Genomic DNA, 19074 nt, shown 5'->3' with positions numbered 1-19074 from the left:
ATAATCATCATTAGTGAGTTCTAATGACGAGTTTAAGTACAATAAAGACATTAGAAATTAATTGCAAGAGAACAGTCTCCTTTTAAAGATGCGGAAAGTTTTCGGATCCTGTCCACAATTGATCTGGGACTCTAGGAGCTTTATTCTGATGTTGACATGTGTCGTTTTGTGATTGGTCTCTTTATTGGAGAGGAACTCGTCTGCTTTGGCAAGAGTGCCTCCACATCAAATCTTCAGTGGGTCCTTGAAGGTACAGAGTTGACCGGTGCTCGGTGGCTTTGGGATTGACGAAGTATGGTACAAACAACAAATATCAAATTTTCCTAAAGCTCTTAAATCTATATTTTATCTATTTAGACGTGAATACTTTGCCAAATCCCCATGTGCTCATTTACTTTTGTAAATCTCGCTGTTTCCTTCGAATCCATACATAATGAGCCAAAACTGACAGGATCATAGCTACGTTAACTAGAACAATTTAAACAGTCCAAAACATAAACTTTGGGGAATATGACAATGATAAATAACCTATTAACCTATAAAATAATAATTCTTCAATCATTTTTCTTAATTCAACGTCTTTCCCTTCTTTAATTTTATTGCATCACCTAATTTTATCTTATATTAGTTATAACACAAGAGTGGTCCTTGTGGCTGGCGTTATCTGTAACACGCAACTGTGAAAAAATGAAAGCCCCTGGCTCGAGGATGGGGTTATCCTATAAAAAGATCTACTTGTCATATAACTATTGCATTGAAAGATATATCTTTCGATGAAGATGAAGAAATAGATAAAAGGAAATTCAATAAATCAGAGCTAAGGAATGCTTAAAGGAAGAATATTTTATATTATAAATTATACAAATACGCTATATTATGTTATGCTTAAAAAAAATCGAATGAATAAAAAAAAAACATACAGACAGATGTCATGTTGCACGATATATATAGTAGTGGGGGATTATGGGACAAAAACTAAATCCATTTGGCATGGAGCTAGAACCTTGTTTCGAGATGTGTTTGCTGGTATTGATCCAGATTTAGATGCTCAACTGGAATTCGGAGCATTCCAAAAGCTTGGAGATCCAACTACAAGAAGACAAGTAGTTTGATACAATATGTTTTGTTACTTGTTACTTTTCTTTTTTATTTTCCTTTTGTGATTTTTAGATGGGGTACCAGATAAATCTAGATTTGAATCACTGCCTTTTCTTTGACTCTTGTTCTTTATTTATCTGGGAGACGATCCCAAATAAACAGGTATGGAAGATATAATTGTAAACCACGATCGAATCTATGGAAGCATTGGTTTATACATTCCTTTTAGTCTAAACTTTAGGAATAATCTTTTTTTGAGAACCGCCTAAAGTTCCAACTAAAATGGTGAAATGATTTGTCATCAGCTCAATTGAAGTACGGATACTCCCAATATTGGGAGGATCCGTACTTCAACTAGTCGCCTTGTTCAGCGAATGGATCTCTAGTTGTTGAGAGGGTTACCCAAAGCAGTATATAAGGCGTACAATTTTTTGGTTGATAAAGGGATCAAATGGTATGATTCTTTTGTTGGTAGATTGGAGGATTAGAAACATGACTATTGTTTTCCTATTGGCTATTTTTGCATTAAATGCTACTTCTTTAATTTCACTGATTAGTCTACGTGTCGCATTTGCTTCTCCTAAGGGTTGGTGGGTAACAAAAATGTTCTATTTTTCGGCACATCATTATGCATTGGATAGTCTTTCTGGTGCGTATCCTTAATTCTCTCATCTCCTGAACCTATTCGTTCTATATCCAAAAATGAAATGACCCTCCCTCCCAATCCCTTCAGGTTGTGATACACATTAAAATTCAATATAAGTCCCAAAAATTCAAATAAAGAAAAAAATTAGAAAAATTAGAGGGGGGGTCAAAATTTTGTGTTTTTGAATTGTAAAAAAATATTAAATCAAAATAAATAGATGTAAGCTAATAAAAAACCTGTTTTCTGAAACGGCTAATCAATTTCTTGTACTACCAAGAAGAAGCCACCCCAATGGTATCCTTTCACAATCTTTAGGAGCGAAATAGCCAATTTGAGAACCTAGCTATTTCGATGCCTTCTTAATTTGCGTGGAAAAACAATTTCACAAAACCATTGGGTCCACGGATTCAACATTAAAACTCTAACAAGAAGTAAAAGATCAAGATTAAATTCTTCATCTTTATCGATTATGTACTTACGTAAAGAATTCTGGTCATAAATTTCTACTTTTTTGTGGTGTCAAATAGTTTTCTATAGTTTGAATAAGTCTCTGTAGCTAATCGTCCATATTCAACTTCAAAAGTTATGCCCTTCAACAGTTGGACGGACATAATATAAACATGCAGATAAATGACTATTTGTTTCCGAATACAGAAAATATTTTCTTTCGCTGGAAAACTCAAGGGTAACTCAAGGATTGATCATTTCGAGTTAAGATGAGATCGATCGAACTGTTGTGTACATTATCTTACTTTTCAACTCAATGAATTTTTCTTTTTAATAAATAAAGTATTTTTGTAGTATCAGTTATTAATTTCTAAATCTTAATTTGAATATCATATATACGAAAAACTATTCCAATTGAAGACTGCTTAGTCATCCAAATGTATCAATAAAAATAGTTCGTTATAAATCTTTTACTTAGTGTCGACACTGTCAATTGGGTTCATATATTTAAATGACTAAACGATCTCAGATTCAAATAATTATTTTTGTTTTGATGATCTTGAAAGAAATATTTTGAAACCGAACGATGACAATATAAAATTTGTAGAATATGTTCATTCCTCATAGGTGGAACGCAAGCATTATCCATTCTTTAACGTACGTACACAACTTTTGGGTACTTGAAACGTGCTTTCTTTTAAATTACAGACCATGACTTGGACTTTAAACTAGGACTTTCAAAGCCAATTTTGTTTACAAATTTTAACCCTTTACTATTCTCATTCTTGTACTAGCAAGAAGAAGGTGTAACTACTATACTTTGAAGGTGTCCAAACCTTCGAAAAAGCCACCCCAATGGAATCCTTTCACAATCTTTAGGAGCAAAATAGCCAACTTGAGAACCTAGCTATTTCGATGCCTTCTTAATTAGAGTGGAAAGACAATTTCACAAAACCACTGGGTTTACCGATTCAATACTAAAACTCTAACAAGAACAAAATGATCAAGATTAAATTCTTCATCTTTATCCGTTATGTACTTACGTAAAGAATTCTGGTCATAAATTTCTTCTTTTTTGTTGGGTCAAGTAGTTTTCTACTGTTTGAATAAGTTATTAATTTTTTAATCTTAATTTGAATATCATATATACAAAAAAACTATTCAAATTGAAGACTGTTTAGTTATCCAAATATATCAATAAAATGAATAGTTCAACATAAGTCTTTTTGTTTAGATGATTTTCCAATAAAGATTAAGAAACTAAACGATCACAACATAAAATTTGTGGAATATGTGCATTCCTCATAGGTGGAACGCAAGGATCATCCGTTCTTTTACGTACATATATACGCAACTTTTGGGTACATGGAACGTGCTTTCTTTTAAACTACAGACCATGACTTGGTCTTTTTTTTTTTTTTTGAAACATACCATGACTTGGTCTTTAAACTAGGACTTTCAAAGCCAATTTTGTTTACAAATTTTAACCCTTTACTATTCTCATGAGCTAGTACGTAGACACCATATCCCTTCCTCCCTTTCTCTATATAAACCCCATGCAATATTCCCGGAGGAGATAACTTAATTATCTCGATCGATATCAAAACTCCCAAGTTATGGCAATGAAATATTCACGATCTTTGCTCTTTGGTGTGCTGCTACTCATTGGCTTTGCATTGACAAATGGCAAAGCAACTAATACAGATCCACCTGTTCATTGCGAATTTCTCAATCGCAGCAGTTTTGAACCAGGGTTCATATTTGGCACAGGTTCCGCATCTTACCAGGTCAGTATATATAAATATATATATATATATATATATATATATCTTCTGTCTTTATTTACCGTATTTTTGGTGTATTTTATACATGCAGTTAGCATCCATGCATGAATTATAATGTTGTCATCTTCCTTGCGTGTGTAGTAGTACTCTTACGTATATGCATGTGTGTGTATTTCAGTATGAAGGTGCAGTAAAAGAAGATGGAAGAGGACCAAGCATATGGGATACCTTCACCCACAAACATCCAGGTCTGTGATTTAATCAATTGGTAATATGAAAACTTTTGGTACTTCATTTCAAAGGAGTAGAAATAGCACCTCATTCTTTTCTTCGTGAGGACAAGTAAACTCCAACCTCTCTAATAGCCATGCACTTTGTTGGGAGACCAATAGTACGTGGTCATGTGATATGTACAATATATGTATATACTTCATCAGTGCGCACGCATATAAAGTACTTTGCACATGATATGGATTTCACCATTATGTTTTTGAATAACTGCAGAAAAAATCGCTGATGGCAGTAACGGAGACGTCGCTATTGATCAATATCACCGCTATAAGGTCTAAAACCTCATAACTTTGTCTCTTGACCCTTTATACTTGAAGGGCACATGTTAACATATTAAATTGGAGCCTTTACAAAAAAAAAAAAAAAGAACAATATATAATGAGATCCTCAATATTTAATTTTGAACTTTTGTCATTCTAGGAAGATGTGGGGATTATGAAGGATATGAATTTGGATGCTTACAGATTATCTATTTCATGGTCCAGATTATTACCAAGTAAGTTGCTCCACGTTCTCGTTTTTTGGTTGGGACCATTGACAATATTGTGCATAAGAATTATTTTTCCTACAAGAAAATTATTCTCTTTATATACTTTTAACTAAAGTAATGTGATCGAGTTATCTACTGGGTAACCCTTTTTTTTTCTTGTTATTTTTGTTCTAATTAGATGGAACGTTAAGTGGTGGCGTTAACAGGAAAGGAATTGATTATTACAACAATCTCATCAATGAACTCCTACGCAATGGTTAATCATCCTACCTTAAACAATTATTACATGAATTTTTAGAACATCATTCAATCAGACTTTTAATTTGATTTTACTGATCATGTATTATAGGTTTAAAGCCGTTTGTAACACTCTTTCATTGGGATGTTCCCCAAGCTTTAGAAGATGAATATGGTGGTTTCTTAAGCCCTCGTATTGTGTAAGTGAACAAAATTTATTTTGTCGTTGATAATTTGATAAAATACATACTGATATACGTAACATAAATTTGTATCTACAGAGATCATTTTAAAGACTATGCAGAACTTTGTTATAAGGAATTTGGTGATCGAGTCAAGCACTGGTTCACGGTAAATGAGCCATATACTTTTAGTAACATGGGTTATGCTGTTGGGACTCTAGCACCGGGACGCTGCTCCTCTTGGCAAAACCTAAACTGCACCGGTGGAGATTCAGCCATTGAACCATACTTGGTGACACACCACATTCTTCTTGCTCATGGAGCAGCTGTAGAATTGTACAGGAATAGATATCAGGTTCAATAACTGTTTTTTTTTTTAATTTTTTTAATTTTGTTTTTTGGGTCAGATTATTGGCTCCTAATCGAGAATTCTATATGAATCTTTATTATTGAGTTGTAATACAAGAGGGTATACTCTCAGTAGTAAGATAATCTAATGGTTGTATCTTTTTCTATAACTCCTATTTATTCAACCAAAATTCATATTTTTGTGTAGGCATCTCAGAAAGGCTTGATAGGGATAACATTGGTGTCATACTGGTTTGAGCCTGCTTCGGAGTCAAAGCAAGATAAAGATGCTGCCTTACGATCTTTGGATTTTATGTTTGGATGGCAAGTGTCTTATTAAATTATACATTAACCCAATTACATCATGTTTACTTATGACTTGTAACATTGATACTACCTAGCTAGCAGTACTATTTATCTATAATGCTATAATTAGGCTAATATTTGGAATTTTCTTGTTTTGTAGGTTTTTGGACCCTTTAACAAGTGGTGACTATCCACACAGCATGCGATCAATTGTTGGAAAAAGATTGCCAAAATTCACAAAAGAACAATCCAAGTTGCTAAACGGATCATTTGATTTTCTTGGAATAAATTATTATACTGCTAGATACACAACTAGTACACCTAAGAACAATTCACTACAGGCAAGCTTCGTAACAGATCCTCGAGCTGATCTTACAAGTGAGTGCCAAAGGAAACTTACTGTGAATAGCTTCAGTTCTCGGTTCTTCTTGACCTAGTTTAACCTCTTAATTACATTAATTATATTCTAATATTTACACCAATTGTATTCTAATCTTTGTAAATATTGTGGCAGCTGAGCTTAATGGAGTACTTATTGGTCCACAGGTATACATCAAATTTATCATTTTGAGCTATTTGCATTTGGAGGATTAGCTTTTTTCCCCAACATTTACGTATTATCTTGAAATGGTGTTGCAGACTGCTTCAGATTGGTTATATGTATATCCAAAAGGAATTCACGATCTTGTGCTCTACACAAAGGAAAAATATAATGATCCTCTCATTTATATTACTGAGAATGGTATGTAATACGTACTTTTAAGCCTTGATTAATTGCAAAAGTTTCACATATTTATAATGGTGTTAACTAAAACTGCATGTTTTTTTTATATTTTTAGAGGAAAAGGCTAAATTTAATTTTTTTGTGCAATAATATGTACGTAGGTGTATCAGAGTCGAATAATCCAAAACTATCAATTGACGAGGCTCTTCTTGATACCGGTAGAATTGACTACCACTACCGTCACCTATGTTACCTTCAAGCGGCGATCAAGTAAGTAGTTATTAACAAATTAATTAAGGCTATATACTGCCTAGCCTTCTTAAGTTATTATTATTTAATCATTATATTGACCTAATCCATTTGAACATTTGTGTATGTGTGTGCAGAAATGGTGCGAAAGTGAAGGGATACTTTCCATGGACATTGTTGGACGACTTTGAATGGAATTCTGGATACACCGTCCGATTTGGTTTAAACTACGTGGATTATAATGATGGGCTGAAAAGACACCCAAAACTCTCAGCACATTGGTTCAAAAATTTGCTTAAGAAGAATTGAAGAAATTAAAAGAAATTTATTGTTGATTATAAACATTTAAGTGGATAATTTTCCTTCTTCTGTATTTGTATTTCAATTCCTTCTGCATTTGTATTTCCTTTCAATAATGTAAGTATTCTTTGGGATTCAATAATTCAATAAAAAGCTATAAGAGCTGTGAATGCTACAGTAAAACATCTGTACATAAAGGAATAACTTATTTATAGTCATAAACAGTTTCGGACCCAGTTGGGGTTCAGGAATAAATACCACATTGTAATAAGTTATTATTTTTCTTGGTCCTGTTGTGAAGAAACTCGCCTCGACATAGTAGTAATTGTTAATAAGTACAATAATAAGCAAGGCCACAAAAAAAAAAGTTTTAAGATGGACTAAAACATTTCTATACTGTTGTTTGGGACCATTTTTTTTTTTTTTTGGGAGTTGATACCACTGCTTGGAGCTTACGGGTACGCATGTAAAACCTTGTCAATATCTTCTTGTTGAAGTCCAAATATTTCTAGCTCCTCAAGATTATCTCCTTCTCCTTCTTGCCTAATTGTATTAGTGATTATATTTTCAATTAAAGCGTACTCAACTTTTTGCACAACTTAACACAAATGTTTTCAGTTAGCTGGCTTTGCATATGACCTTGGGTGACATGACAAATTTGATAGAAGAAAAGAAAAAGTATACGCTTGAATTGGTCGAAGATTGGATTGTACGTATTTGTCAAATTTACTTAGAAGAACTAAAGAGTTTCAAAACTTTTGCTATATATTACAAACGTCTATTTTTTTATTCTTTGTTGAACATAAGGATGCTAATAGATTTTAATATATTCCACATGTTTAACATAGTTTTAAAACTCGTGGCATTGCGCGGGCTCAATTGCTTGTAAGAAACTATTTACAAATGTTGATGCACAAAATCATTGAGACTTTGGAACGACGTAAAGTGCGAAGTTTGTAACCATCGCAAGTTTGCTCCATCACCTAGTGAGGATAATATGTAAAGAGATAGAGGTAGGGAAGCAACACAAGATGTACATGGTTCAACTTAAATTTGGCTACGTCCACGAGGGTAGAGGAGTCCTCATTAATAGTGAAGATTTTACACAAGACATAAGTTTAAGCATAATCATCATTAGTGAGTTCTAATGACGAGTTTAATCACAATAATGACATTAGGAATTAATTGTACGAGAACGGTCTCCTTGTATAGTTGATGAGGGTCTTCGGCTCCCGTCCCCGGTTGATGTGGGACTTTAGGAGTTATATTTTTAGGTTCACACGTGTCGTGTTGTGATTGGTCTCTTGATTGGAGAAAAACTCGTGTGCTTCGGCCAGGGTGCCTCCACATGAACACTTCAGTGCGTCCTTGAAGGTGTGAAGTTGACTGGTGCTAAGTAGTTTTGGGGGTGGGGAAGTATGGAACAAACAGTTGTTCCCCAAGTTCACGAGTGGGGAAAGCTTCTCGGTTGGGGACTTGTAGAACCCAAATTGGTGAGTACTCAAGAAACGTTTGAGTACTAAAGTGTATTAGCATATAATGGGAGTCCCCCATGTTTCTTATCGATGAGGATTACCGAAGGAGGCGTCTTATATTTCCCGAGTCATTGAAGAAAAAAGACTTCAAAAATTCTTTACTCATTTTTTTTTGGATGTTGCCCAAGTACGATTTTTGTTTTTTTTGTTTTTTTGTTTTTTGAGTTGATACCACAACTTGGAGCTTGCTAGTACGTATGTAAAACCTTGTCAATATCTTCTTGTTGAAGTCAAAATATTTCCAGCTCCTCATGATTATCTCCTTCCCCTTCTTGCCTAATTGTATTAGTGGTTATTTTTTCAATTAAAGCGTACTCAACTTTTTGCCCAACTTAACACAAATGTTTTCAGTTAGCTGGCTTTCCATATGACCTTGGGTGACATGACAAATTTGATACAACAAAAGAAAAAGTATACGCTTGAATTGGTTGAAGATTGGATTGTACGTATTTGTCAAATTTACATAGAAAGAAGAATTAATGAGTTTTAAAACTTTTGCTATATACTACAAACATCAATTTGTTTTATTCTTTGTTAAGCAGAAGGATTCTAATAGATTTTAATATATTCCACCTGTTTAACACAGTTTTAAAACAAATCGCGCAGGCTCAATTGCTTGTAGCAAACTATTTACAAATGTTGATGCACAAAATCTGTGAGACATTCGAACAACGTAAAGTGTCAAGTTTGTAACCTTCGCGAGGTTGCTCCGGTCACCTGTTGAGGATCATAATTAAAGAGATAGAGGTAGGAAAGCAACACAAGATGTATGTGGTTCACCTTGAATTGGGTTACGTCCACGAGGGTAGAAGAGTCCTCATTAATAGGGAAGATTTTACACAAGACATAAGTTTAAGCATAATCATCATTAGTGAGTCCTAATGACGAGTTTAAGCACAATAATGATATTAGGAATTAATTGCACGAGAACGATCTCCTTTTATAGTTGATGAGAGTCTTCGGTCTCCTTGTATATACTACAATGTTTGACATTCTGGCACAGTTGAAGGAGATGTTAATAACGCTTCATACTGCAAGGTGATACAAGGTGAGTTCCTTCCTTACCTGGTTAGTGAAAAGAGTGGAGTACTGGTTGTACTTTCCATCACCTAGTTAGTGGACAAAGGTGAGTTCTTTCATTACCTAGTTGGTGGAAAGGGTGGTGAGTTGCCAAAGGAAAAAAATTATCACTGGGTTGGTGATACTAATGTGAGTTCCTTCATAACCAAGTGGGTGAGAATAATGACGAGTTGTCGAGGCACATTGTAACACATGTCGAAGGGAAAAAGTGTATGTCGACACTTATTGTGAAGGCCGTGATTGTTGTTTTATAATCTACCACAACGCAAAAGAATACTTCTGGCTGAAGCTACGGGCATATTCACATAATGACTAGTTTGACTTCTGACGAATGGTGTATAAATGTTTAGCGGAGTGTAAGCAATCAGCCTAGAAGATGCGTTGCACCACAAAAAGTCTCTTAAGCTTAATGAAAGAATCTATTGTATCAGGTTGAAGACAACAATACTAATTGAGAGCTCCCACAGAAAGAATGAAGGGGAAAATGAGACATCGTTCTTCATTATTATGCCTCGGTATACCATGGTGGATTCAAAGAGATAGATATGCTCAATTGGATCTTCCCCCTCACCAATTTACGATGGCAAACCAATCTTCAATTTTTTTTCTCCTTGTAGAGGGGGCCAAAGATCCTTCTTGTCAGAGGGCCTGGCCTCGTCTAATTCCAGTCAGGTACCTTGTTATGGCGTTTGGCCTTTAGTCTGTTCACTTCCTCAAAAAGCTGCAGGATAAGGGGGTCCTGAGTGGAGTCAGGGACTATTGGAACCCTCCTTTGTAAGTTTCCATCATTTCTTGGAAGTGGAGAAGTTTAGTCAAGAGTATGTGACTTTTTTTTTATTCACCATACTGGCTTCAAGGAAAATTCGGTTGGAAGTTCCTTAAGACTCAAACACCTTCTTGTCCATCTAAGTCTTGTTGTTTCTTCCTTAGGTTAGTAGTTGACCTTGGTTATGGTAACGGACTGATTCCTTCGCTGACCCTTGGGTCAATGATCCTTGAGTCTATAGGGATAGGTTTTTCTCGACGATGCCTCAAGAGGTCTTGACAGTCGCGATAACCAGCTTTTGATCATTCCAATCGTTTTGCAAGGAGATGTCCTCTTCAACTTATCTTGTTTCGATTTGAAACAGCTTTGTTGAGAGAAGTCTCGTGTTGATCAATATCTTGGGTAAAAGGCCATTCCTTATTAAGAATCCCCGTGTTGAAGACATGTGAAACTTCGCGTGGGTACCTATGTGTTGATCCGCTGTCAAAAGGGCAATGACTCTTGAGACTGAGTGTGTATAACCTCGTGAAACATCTCGAAAAGCTTCACATACTGCTGTTGGAGGATCTCATTCCGTATCGCCATTTTTTATATTTTATTCTGAGTTCTAACCTCTTGGACTTTAGTTTGAAGAACAGGCTTGTTCCTTTCCCTCATTCGCTGCTTCACACTAGGCATGCAAGGGGTGTTTTTCTGCATGCTCTGCTTTCCTTCACTCCCCATGTTGGAGAGCGATGCCTTATCAAATAGAAACTAGTCTGACAAAGCTGGTCAGAGTAGGAATTAGTGTCGTCCCCACAAACGGTGTAAAATGTTGATACGCAAAATCAGTTAGACTTTGGAACAACGTTAAGTGACAAGTTTGTGACCTTCGCAAGGTTGGTCCGGTCACCTGGTGAGGATAATATGTAAAAACATAGAGGTAGGGAAGCAAACACAAGATGTACGTGGTTCAACCTAAGTTAGGTTGCGTCCATGAGGGTATATGAGTTCTTATTAATAGTGAAGAGTTTACACAATGCATAGGTTTAAGCATAATCATCATTAGTGAGTTCTAATGACGAGTTTAAGTACAATAAAGACATTAGAAATTAATTGCAAGAGAACAGTCTCCTTTTAAAGATGCGGAAAGTTTTCGGATCCTGTCCACAATTGATCTGGGACTCTAGGAGCTTTATTCTGATGTTGACATGTGTCGTTTTGTGATTGGTCTCTTTATTGGAGAGGAACTCGTCTGCTTTGGCAAGAGTGCCTCCACATCAAATCTTCAGTGGGTCCTTGAAGGTACAGAGTTGACCGGTGCTCGGTGGCTTTGGGATTGACGAAGTATGGTACAAACAACAAATATCAAATTTTCCTAAAGCTCTTAAATCTATATTTTATCTATTTAGACGTGAATACTTTGCCAAATCCCCATGTGCTCATTTACTTTTGTAAATCTCGCTGTTTCCTTCGAATCCATACATAATGAGCCAAAACTGACAGGATCATAGCTACGTTAACTAGAACAATTTAAACAGTCCAAAACATAAACTTTGGGGAATATGACAATGATAAATAACCTATTAACCTATAAAATAATAATTCTTCAATCATTTTTCTTAATTCAACGTCTTTCCCTTCTTTAATTTTATTGCATCACCTAATTTTATCTTATATTAGTTATAACACAAGAGTGGTCCTTGTGGCTGGCGTTATCTGTAACACGCAACTGTGAAAAAATGAAAGCCCCTGGCTCGAGGATGGGGTTATCCTATAAAAAGATCTACTTGTCATATAACTATTGCATTGAAAGATATATCTTTCGATGAAGATGAAGAAATAGATAAAAGGAAATTCAATAAATCAGAGCTAAGGAATGCTTAAAGGAAGAATATTTTATATTATAAATTATACAAATACGCTATATTATGTTATGCTTAAAAAAAATCGAATGAATAAAAAAAAAACATACAGACAGATGTCATGTTGCACGATATATATAGTAGTGGGGGATTATGGGACAAAAACTAAATCCATTTGGCATGGAGCTAGAACCTTGTTTCGAGATGTGTTTGCTGGTATTGATCCAGATTTAGATGCTCAACTGGAATTCGGAGCATTCCAAAAGCTTGGAGATCCAACTACAAGAAGACAAGTAGTTTGATACAATATGTTTTGTTACTTGTTACTTTTCTTTTTTATTTTCCTTTTGTGATTTTTAGATGGGGTACCAGATAAATCTAGATTTGAATCACTGCCTTTTCTTTGACTCTTGTTCTTTATTTATCTGGGAGACGATCCCAAATAAACAGGTATGGAAGATATAATTGTAAACCACGATCGAATCTATGGAAGCATTGGTTTATACATTCCTTTTAGTCTAAACTTTAGGAATAATCTTTTTTTGAGAACCGCCTAAAGTTCCAACTAAAATGGTGAAATGATTTGTCATCAGCTCAATTGAAGTACGGATACTCCCAATATTGGGAGGATCCGTACTTCAACTAGTCGCCTTGTTCAGCGAATGGATCTCTAGTTGTTGAGAGGGTTACCCAAAGCAGTATATAAGGCGTACAATTTTTTGGTTGATAAAGGGATCAAATGGTATGATTCTTTTGTTGGTAGATTGGAGGATTAGAAACATGACTATTGTTTTCCTATTGGCTATTTTTGCATTAAATGCTACTTCTTTAATTTCACTGATTAGTCTACGTGTCGCATTTGCTTCTCCTAAGGGTTGGTGGGTAACAAAAATGTTCTATTTTTCGGCACATCATTATGCATTGGATAGTCTTTCTGGTGCGTATCCTTAATTCTCTCATCTCCTGAACCTATTCGTTCTATATCCAAAAATGAAATGACCCTCCCTCCCAATCCCTTCAGGTTGTGATACACATTAAAATTCAATATAAGTCCCAAAAATTCAAATAAAGAAAAAAATTAGAAAAATTAGAGGGGGGGTCAAAATTTTGTGTTTTTGAATTGTAAAAAAATATTAAATCAAAATAAATAGATGTAAGCTAATAAAAAACCTGTTTTCTGAAACGGCTAATCAATTTCTTGTACTACCAAGAAGAAGCCACCCCAATGGTATCCTTTCACAATCTTTAGGAGCGAAATAGCCAATTTGAGAACCTAGCTATTTCGATGCCTTCTTAATTTGCGTGGAAAAACAATTTCACAAAACCATTGGGTCCACGGATTCAACATTAAAACTCTAACAAGAAGTAAAAGATCAAGATTAAATTCTTCATCTTTATCGATTATGTACTTACGTAAAGAATTCTGGTCATAAATTTCTACTTTTTTGTGGTGTCAAATAGTTTTCTATAGTTTGAATAAGTCTCTGTAGCTAATCGTCCATATTCAACTTCAAAAGTTATGCCCTTCAACAGTTGGACGGACATAATATAAACATGCAGATAAATGACTATTTGTTTCCGAATACAGAAAATATTTTCTTTCGCTGGAAAACTCAAGGGTAACTCAAGGATTGATCATTTCGAGTTAAGATGAGATCGATCGAACTGTTGTGTACATTATCTTACTTTTCAACTCAATGAATTTTTCTTTTTAATAAATAAAGTATTTTTGTAGTATCAGTTATTAATTTCTAAATCTTAATTTGAATATCATATATACGAAAAACTATTCCAATTGAAGACTGCTTAGTCATCCAAATGTATCAATAAAAATAGTTCGTTATAAATCTTTTACTTAGTGTCGACACTGTCAATTGGGTTCATATATTTAAATGACTAAACGATCTCAGATTCAAATAATTATTTTTGTTTTGATGATCTTGAAAGAAATATTTTGAAACCGAACGATGACAATATAAAATTTGTAGAATATGTTCATTCCTCATAGGTGGAACGCAAGCATTATCCATTCTTTAACGTACGTACACAACTTTTGGGTACTTGAAACGTGCTTTCTTTTAAATTACAGACCATGACTTGGACTTTAAACTAGGACTTTCAAAGCCAATTTTGTTTACAAATTTTAACCCTTTACTATTCTCATTCTTGTACTAGCAAGAAGAAGGTGTAACTACTATACTTTGAAGGTGTCCAAACCTTCGAAAAAGCCACCCCAATGGAATCCTTTCACAATCTTTAGGAGCAAAATAGCCAACTTGAGAACCTAGCTATTTCGATGCCTTCTTAATTAGAGTGGAAAGACAATTTCACAAAACCACTGGGTTTACCGATTCAATACTAAAACTCTAACAAGAACAAAATGATCAAGATTAAATTCTTCATCTTTATCCGTTATGTACTTACGTAAAGAATTCTGGTCATAAATTTCTTCTTTTTTGTTGGGTCAAGTAGTTTTCTACTGTTTGAATAAGTTATTAATTTTTTAATCTTAATTTGAATATCATATATACAAAAAAACTATTCAAATTGAAGACTGTTTAGTTATCCAAATATATCAATAAAATGAATAGTTCAACATAAGTCTTTTTGTTTAGATGATTTTCCAATAAAGATTAAGAAACTAAACGATCACAACATAAAATTTGTGGAATATGTGCATTCCTCATAGGTGGAACGCAAGGATCATCCGTTCTTTTACGTACATATATACGCAACTTTTGGGTACATGGAACGTGCTTTCTTTTAAACTACAGACCATGACTTGGTCTTTTTTTTTTTTTTTGAAACATACCATGACTTGGTCTTTAAACTAGGACTTTCAAAGCCAATTTTGTTTACAAATTTTAACCCTTTACTATTCTCATGAGCTAGTACGTAGACACCATATCCCTTCCTCCCTTTCTCTATATAAACCCCATGCAATATTCCCGGAGGAGATAACTTAATTATCTCGATCGATATCAAAACTCCCAAGTTATGGCAATGAAATATTCACGATCTTTGCTCTTTGGTGTGCTGCTACTCATTGGCTTTGCATTGACAAATGGCAAAGCAACTAATACAGATCCACCTGTTCATTGCGAATTTCTCAATCGCAGCAGTTTTGAACCAGGGTTCATATTTGGCACAGGTTCCGCATCTTACCAGGTCAGTATATATAAATATATATATATATATATATATATATATATCTTCTGTCTTTATTTACCGTATTTTTGGTGTATTTTATACATGCAGTTAGCATCCATGCATGAATTATAATGTTGTCATCTTCCTTGCGTGTGTAGTAGTACTCTTACGTATATGCATGTGTGTGTATTTCAGTATGAAGGTGCAGTAAAAGAAGATGGAAGAGGACCAAGCATATGGGATACCTTCACCCACAAACATCCAGGTCTGTGATTTAATCAATTGGTAATATGAAAACTTTTGGTACTTCATTTCAAAGGAGTAGAAATAGCACCTCATTCTTTTCTTCGTGAGGACAAGTAAACTCCAACCTCTCTAATAGCCATGCACTTTGTTGGGAGACCAATAGTACGTGGTCATGTGATATGTACAATATATGTATATACTTCATCAGTGCGCACGCATATAAAGTACTTTGCACATGATATGGATTTCACCATTATGTTTTTGAATAACTGCAGAAAAAATCGCTGATGGCAGTAACGGAGACGTCGCTATTGATCAATATCACCGCTATAAGGTCTAAAACCTCATAACTTTGTCTCTTGACCCTTTATACTTGAAGGGCACATGTTAACATATTAAATTGGAGCCTTTACAAAAAAAAAAAAAAAGAACAATATATAATGAGATCCTCAATATTTAATTTTGAACTTTTGTCATTCTAGGAAGATGTGGGGATTATGAAGGATATGAATTTGGATGCTTACAGATTATCTATTTCATGGTCCAGATTATTACCAAGTAAGTTGCTCCACGTTCTCGTTTTTTGGTTGGGACCATTGACAATATTGTGCATAAGAATTATTTTTCCTACAAGAAAATTATTCTCTTTATATACTTTTAACTAAAGTAATGTGATCGAGTTATCTACTGGGTAACCCTTTTTTTTTCTTGTTATTTTTGTTCTAATTAGATGGAACGTTAAGTGGTGGCGTTAACAGGAAAGGAATTGATTATTACAACAATCTCATCAATGAACTCCTACGCAATGGTTAATCATCCTACCTTAAACAATTATTACATGAATTTTTAGAACATCATTCAATCAGACTTTTAATTTGATTTTACTGATCATGTATTATAGGTTTAAAGCCGTTTGTAACACTCTTTCATTGGGATGTTCCCCAAGCTTTAGAAGATGAATATGGTGGTTTCTTAAGCCCTCGTATTGTGTAAGTGAACAAAATTTATTTTGTCGTTGATAATTTGATAAAATACATACTGATATACGTAACATAAATTTGTATCTACAGAGATCATTTTAAAGACTATGCAGAACTTTGTTATAAGGAATTTGGTGATCGAGTCAAGCACTGGTTCACGGTAAATGAGCCATATACTTTTAGTAACATGGGTTATGCTGTTGGGACTCTAGCACCGGGACGCTGCTCCTCTTGGCAAAACCTAAACTGCACCGGTGGAGATTCAGCCATTGAACCATACTTGGTGACACACCACATTCTTCTTGCTCATGGAGCAGCTGTAGAATTGTACAGGAATAGATATCAGGTTCAATAACTGTTTTTTTTTTTAATTTTTTTAATTTTGTTTTTTGGGTCAGATTATTGGCTCCTAATCGAGAATTCTATATGAATCTTTATTATTGAGTTGTAATACAAGAGGGTATACTCTCAGTAGTAAGATAATCTAATGGTTGTATCTTTTTCTATAACTCCTATTTATTCAACCAAAATTCATATTTTTGTGTAGGCATCTCAGAAAGGCTTGATAGGGATAACATTGGTGTCATACTGGTTTGAGCCTGCTTCGGAGTCAAAGCAAGATAAAGATGCTGCCTTACGATCTTTGGATTTTATGTTTGGATGGCAAGTGTCTTATTAAATTATACATTAACCCAATTACATCATGTTTACTTATGACTTGTAACATTGATACTACCTAGCTAGCAGTACTATTTATCTATAATGCTATAATTAGGCTAATATTTGGAATTTTCTTGTTTTGTAGGTTTTTGGACCCTTTAACAAGTGGTGACTATCCACACAGCATGCGATCAATTGTTGGAAAAAGATTGCCAAAATTCACAAAAGAACAATCCAAGTTGCTAAACGGATCATTTGATTTTCTTGGAATAAATTATTATACTGCTAGATACACAACTAGTACACCTAAGAACAATTCACTACAGGCAAGCTTCGTAACAGATCCTCGAGCTGATCTTACAAGTGAGTGCCAAAGGAAACTTACTGTGAATAGCTTCAGTTCTCGGTTCTTCTTGACCTAGTTTAACCTCTTAATTACATTAATTATATTCTAATATTTACACCAATTGTATTCTAATCTTTGTAAATATTGTGGCAGCTGAGCTTAATGGAGTACTTATTGGTCCACAGGTATACATCAAATTTATCATTTTGAGCTATTTGCATTTGGAGGATTAGCTTTTTTCCCCAACATTTACGTATTATCTTGAAATGGTGTTGCAGACTGCTTCAGATTGGTTATATGTATATCCAAAAGGAATTCACGATCTTGTGCTCTACACAAAGGAAAAATATAATGATCCTCTCATTTATATTACTGAGAATGGTATGTAATACGTACTTTTAAGCCTTGATTAATTGCAAAAGTTTCACATATTTATAATGGTGTTAACTAAAACTGCATGTTTTTTTTATATTTTTAGAGGAAAAGGCTAAATTTAATTTTTTTGTGCAATAATATGTACGTAGGTGTATCAGAGTCGAATAATCCAAAACTATCAATTGACGAGGCTCTTCTTGATACCGGTAGAATTGACTACCACTACCGTCACCTATGTTACCTTCAAGCGGCGATCAAGTAAGTAGTTATTAACAAATTAATTAAGGCTATATACTGCCTAGCCTTCTTAAGTTATTATTATTTAATCATTATATTGACCTAATCCATTTGAACATTTGTGTATGTGTGTGCAGAAATGGTGCGAAAGTGAAGGGATACTTTCCATGGACATTGTTGGACGACTTTGAATGGAATTCTGGATACACCGTCCGATTTGGTTTAAACTACGTGGATTATAATGATGGGCTGAAAAGACACCCAAAACTCTCAGCACATTGGTTCAAAAATTTGCTTAAGAAGAATTGAAGAAATTAAAAGAAATTTATTGTTGATTATAAACATTTAAGTGGATAATTTTCCTTCTTCTGTATTTGTATTTCAATTCCTTCTGCATTTGTATTTCCTTTCAATAATGTAAGTATTCTTTGGGATTCAATAATTCAATAAAAAGCTATAAGAGCTGTGAATGCTACAGTAAAACATCTGTACATAAAGGAATAACTTATTTATAGTCATAAACAGTTTCGGACCCAGTTGGGGTTCAGGAATAAATACCACATTGTAATAAGTTATTATTTTTCTTGGTCCTGTTGTGAAGAAACTCGCCTTGACATAGTAGTAATTGTTAATAAGTACAATAATAAGCAAGGCCACAAAAAAAAAAGTTTTAAGATGGACTAAAACATTTCTATACTGTTGTTTGGGACCATTTTTTTTTTTTTTTTGGGAGTTGATACCACTGCTTGGAGC

General features: G+C 34.3%; 2 protein-coding genes and 2 long non-coding RNA genes across 5 annotated transcripts in view; 3 read left to right on the top strand and 1 right to left on the bottom strand.

Annotated features, from left to right (window-relative positions):
• The window catches only part of LOC126623724 (uncharacterized), a 12466-nt gene extending 4573 nt beyond the window's left edge, over window positions 1–7893 (top strand). The window contains exon 2 of the long non-coding RNA XR_007623849.1: window positions 7471–7893. This is a non-coding gene — a long non-coding RNA (uncharacterized LOC126623724). The remainder of the gene's footprint in view (window positions 1–7470) is intronic.
• LOC126623723 (uncharacterized) overlaps window positions 1–17095 on the bottom strand; it is a 52071-nt gene extending 34976 nt beyond the window's left edge. The window contains exon 1 of one of the 2 annotated variants that reach the window (XR_007623848.1): window positions 16945–17095. This is a non-coding gene — a long non-coding RNA (uncharacterized LOC126623723). Of the gene's footprint in view, window positions 1–5425; window positions 5577–16944 lie in introns of those variants that run through there. The other variant, XR_007623847.1, reaches the window with a different exon arrangement.
• LOC126623720 (beta-glucosidase 12-like) lies at window positions 3762–7285 on the top strand. The gene is made up of 13 exons (XM_050292701.1): window positions 3762–3978; window positions 4154–4223; window positions 4480–4538; window positions 4687–4762; window positions 4935–5012; window positions 5106–5193; window positions 5275–5530; window positions 5732–5847; window positions 5990–6207; window positions 6344–6375; window positions 6469–6571; window positions 6715–6823; window positions 6940–7285. The coding sequence occupies exons 1-13, from the start codon at window positions 3808–3810 to the stop codon at window positions 7109–7111; spliced, it is 1548 nt and encodes a 515-aa protein (XP_050148658.1). The 5' UTR covers window positions 3762–3807; the 3' UTR covers window positions 7112–7285.
• Window positions 15280–18804, top strand: LOC126623718 (beta-glucosidase 12-like). The gene is made up of 13 exons (XM_050292700.1): window positions 15280–15495; window positions 15673–15742; window positions 15999–16057; window positions 16206–16281; window positions 16454–16531; window positions 16625–16712; window positions 16794–17049; window positions 17251–17366; window positions 17509–17726; window positions 17863–17894; window positions 17988–18090; window positions 18234–18342; window positions 18459–18804. The coding sequence occupies exons 1-13, from the start codon at window positions 15325–15327 to the stop codon at window positions 18628–18630; spliced, it is 1548 nt and encodes a 515-aa protein (XP_050148657.1). The 5' UTR covers window positions 15280–15324; the 3' UTR covers window positions 18631–18804.
• The last annotated feature ends 270 nt before the right edge of the window (window positions 18805–19074 follow it).

This window comes from Malus sylvestris, chromosome 5 (genome assembly GCF_916048215.2).
Source record: "Malus sylvestris chromosome 5, drMalSylv7.2, whole genome shotgun sequence".
NCBI lineage: Eukaryota > Viridiplantae > Streptophyta > Magnoliopsida > Rosales > Rosaceae > Malus > Malus sylvestris.
This window is presented reverse-complemented; position numbering and strand designations above follow the sequence as displayed.

Excerpts from the sequence above, each read along its gene's own strand:
- LOC126623720 (XM_050292701.1), top strand. The coding sequence starts at position 3,808 with ATGGCAATGAAATATTCACGATCTTTGCTCTTTGGTGTGCTGCTACTC. Across the intron at positions 4,224-4,479 it reads CTTCACCCACAAACATCCAG|AAAAAATCGCTGATGGCAGT; the intron begins GTCTGTGATTTA and ends GAATAACTGCAG. Across the intron at positions 6,572-6,714 it reads CATTTATATTACTGAGAATG|GTGTATCAGAGTCGAATAAT; the intron begins GTATGTAATACG and ends ATATGTACGTAG.
- LOC126623718 (XM_050292700.1), top strand. The coding sequence starts at position 15,325 with ATGGCAATGAAATATTCACGATCTTTGCTCTTTGGTGTGCTGCTACTC. Across the intron at positions 15,496-15,672 it reads CAGGTTCCGCATCTTACCAG|TATGAAGGTGCAGTAAAAGA; the intron begins GTCAGTATATAT and ends TGTGTATTTCAG. Across the intron at positions 17,727-17,862 it reads TCCTCGAGCTGATCTTACAA|CTGAGCTTAATGGAGTACTT; the intron begins GTGAGTGCCAAA and ends ATATTGTGGCAG.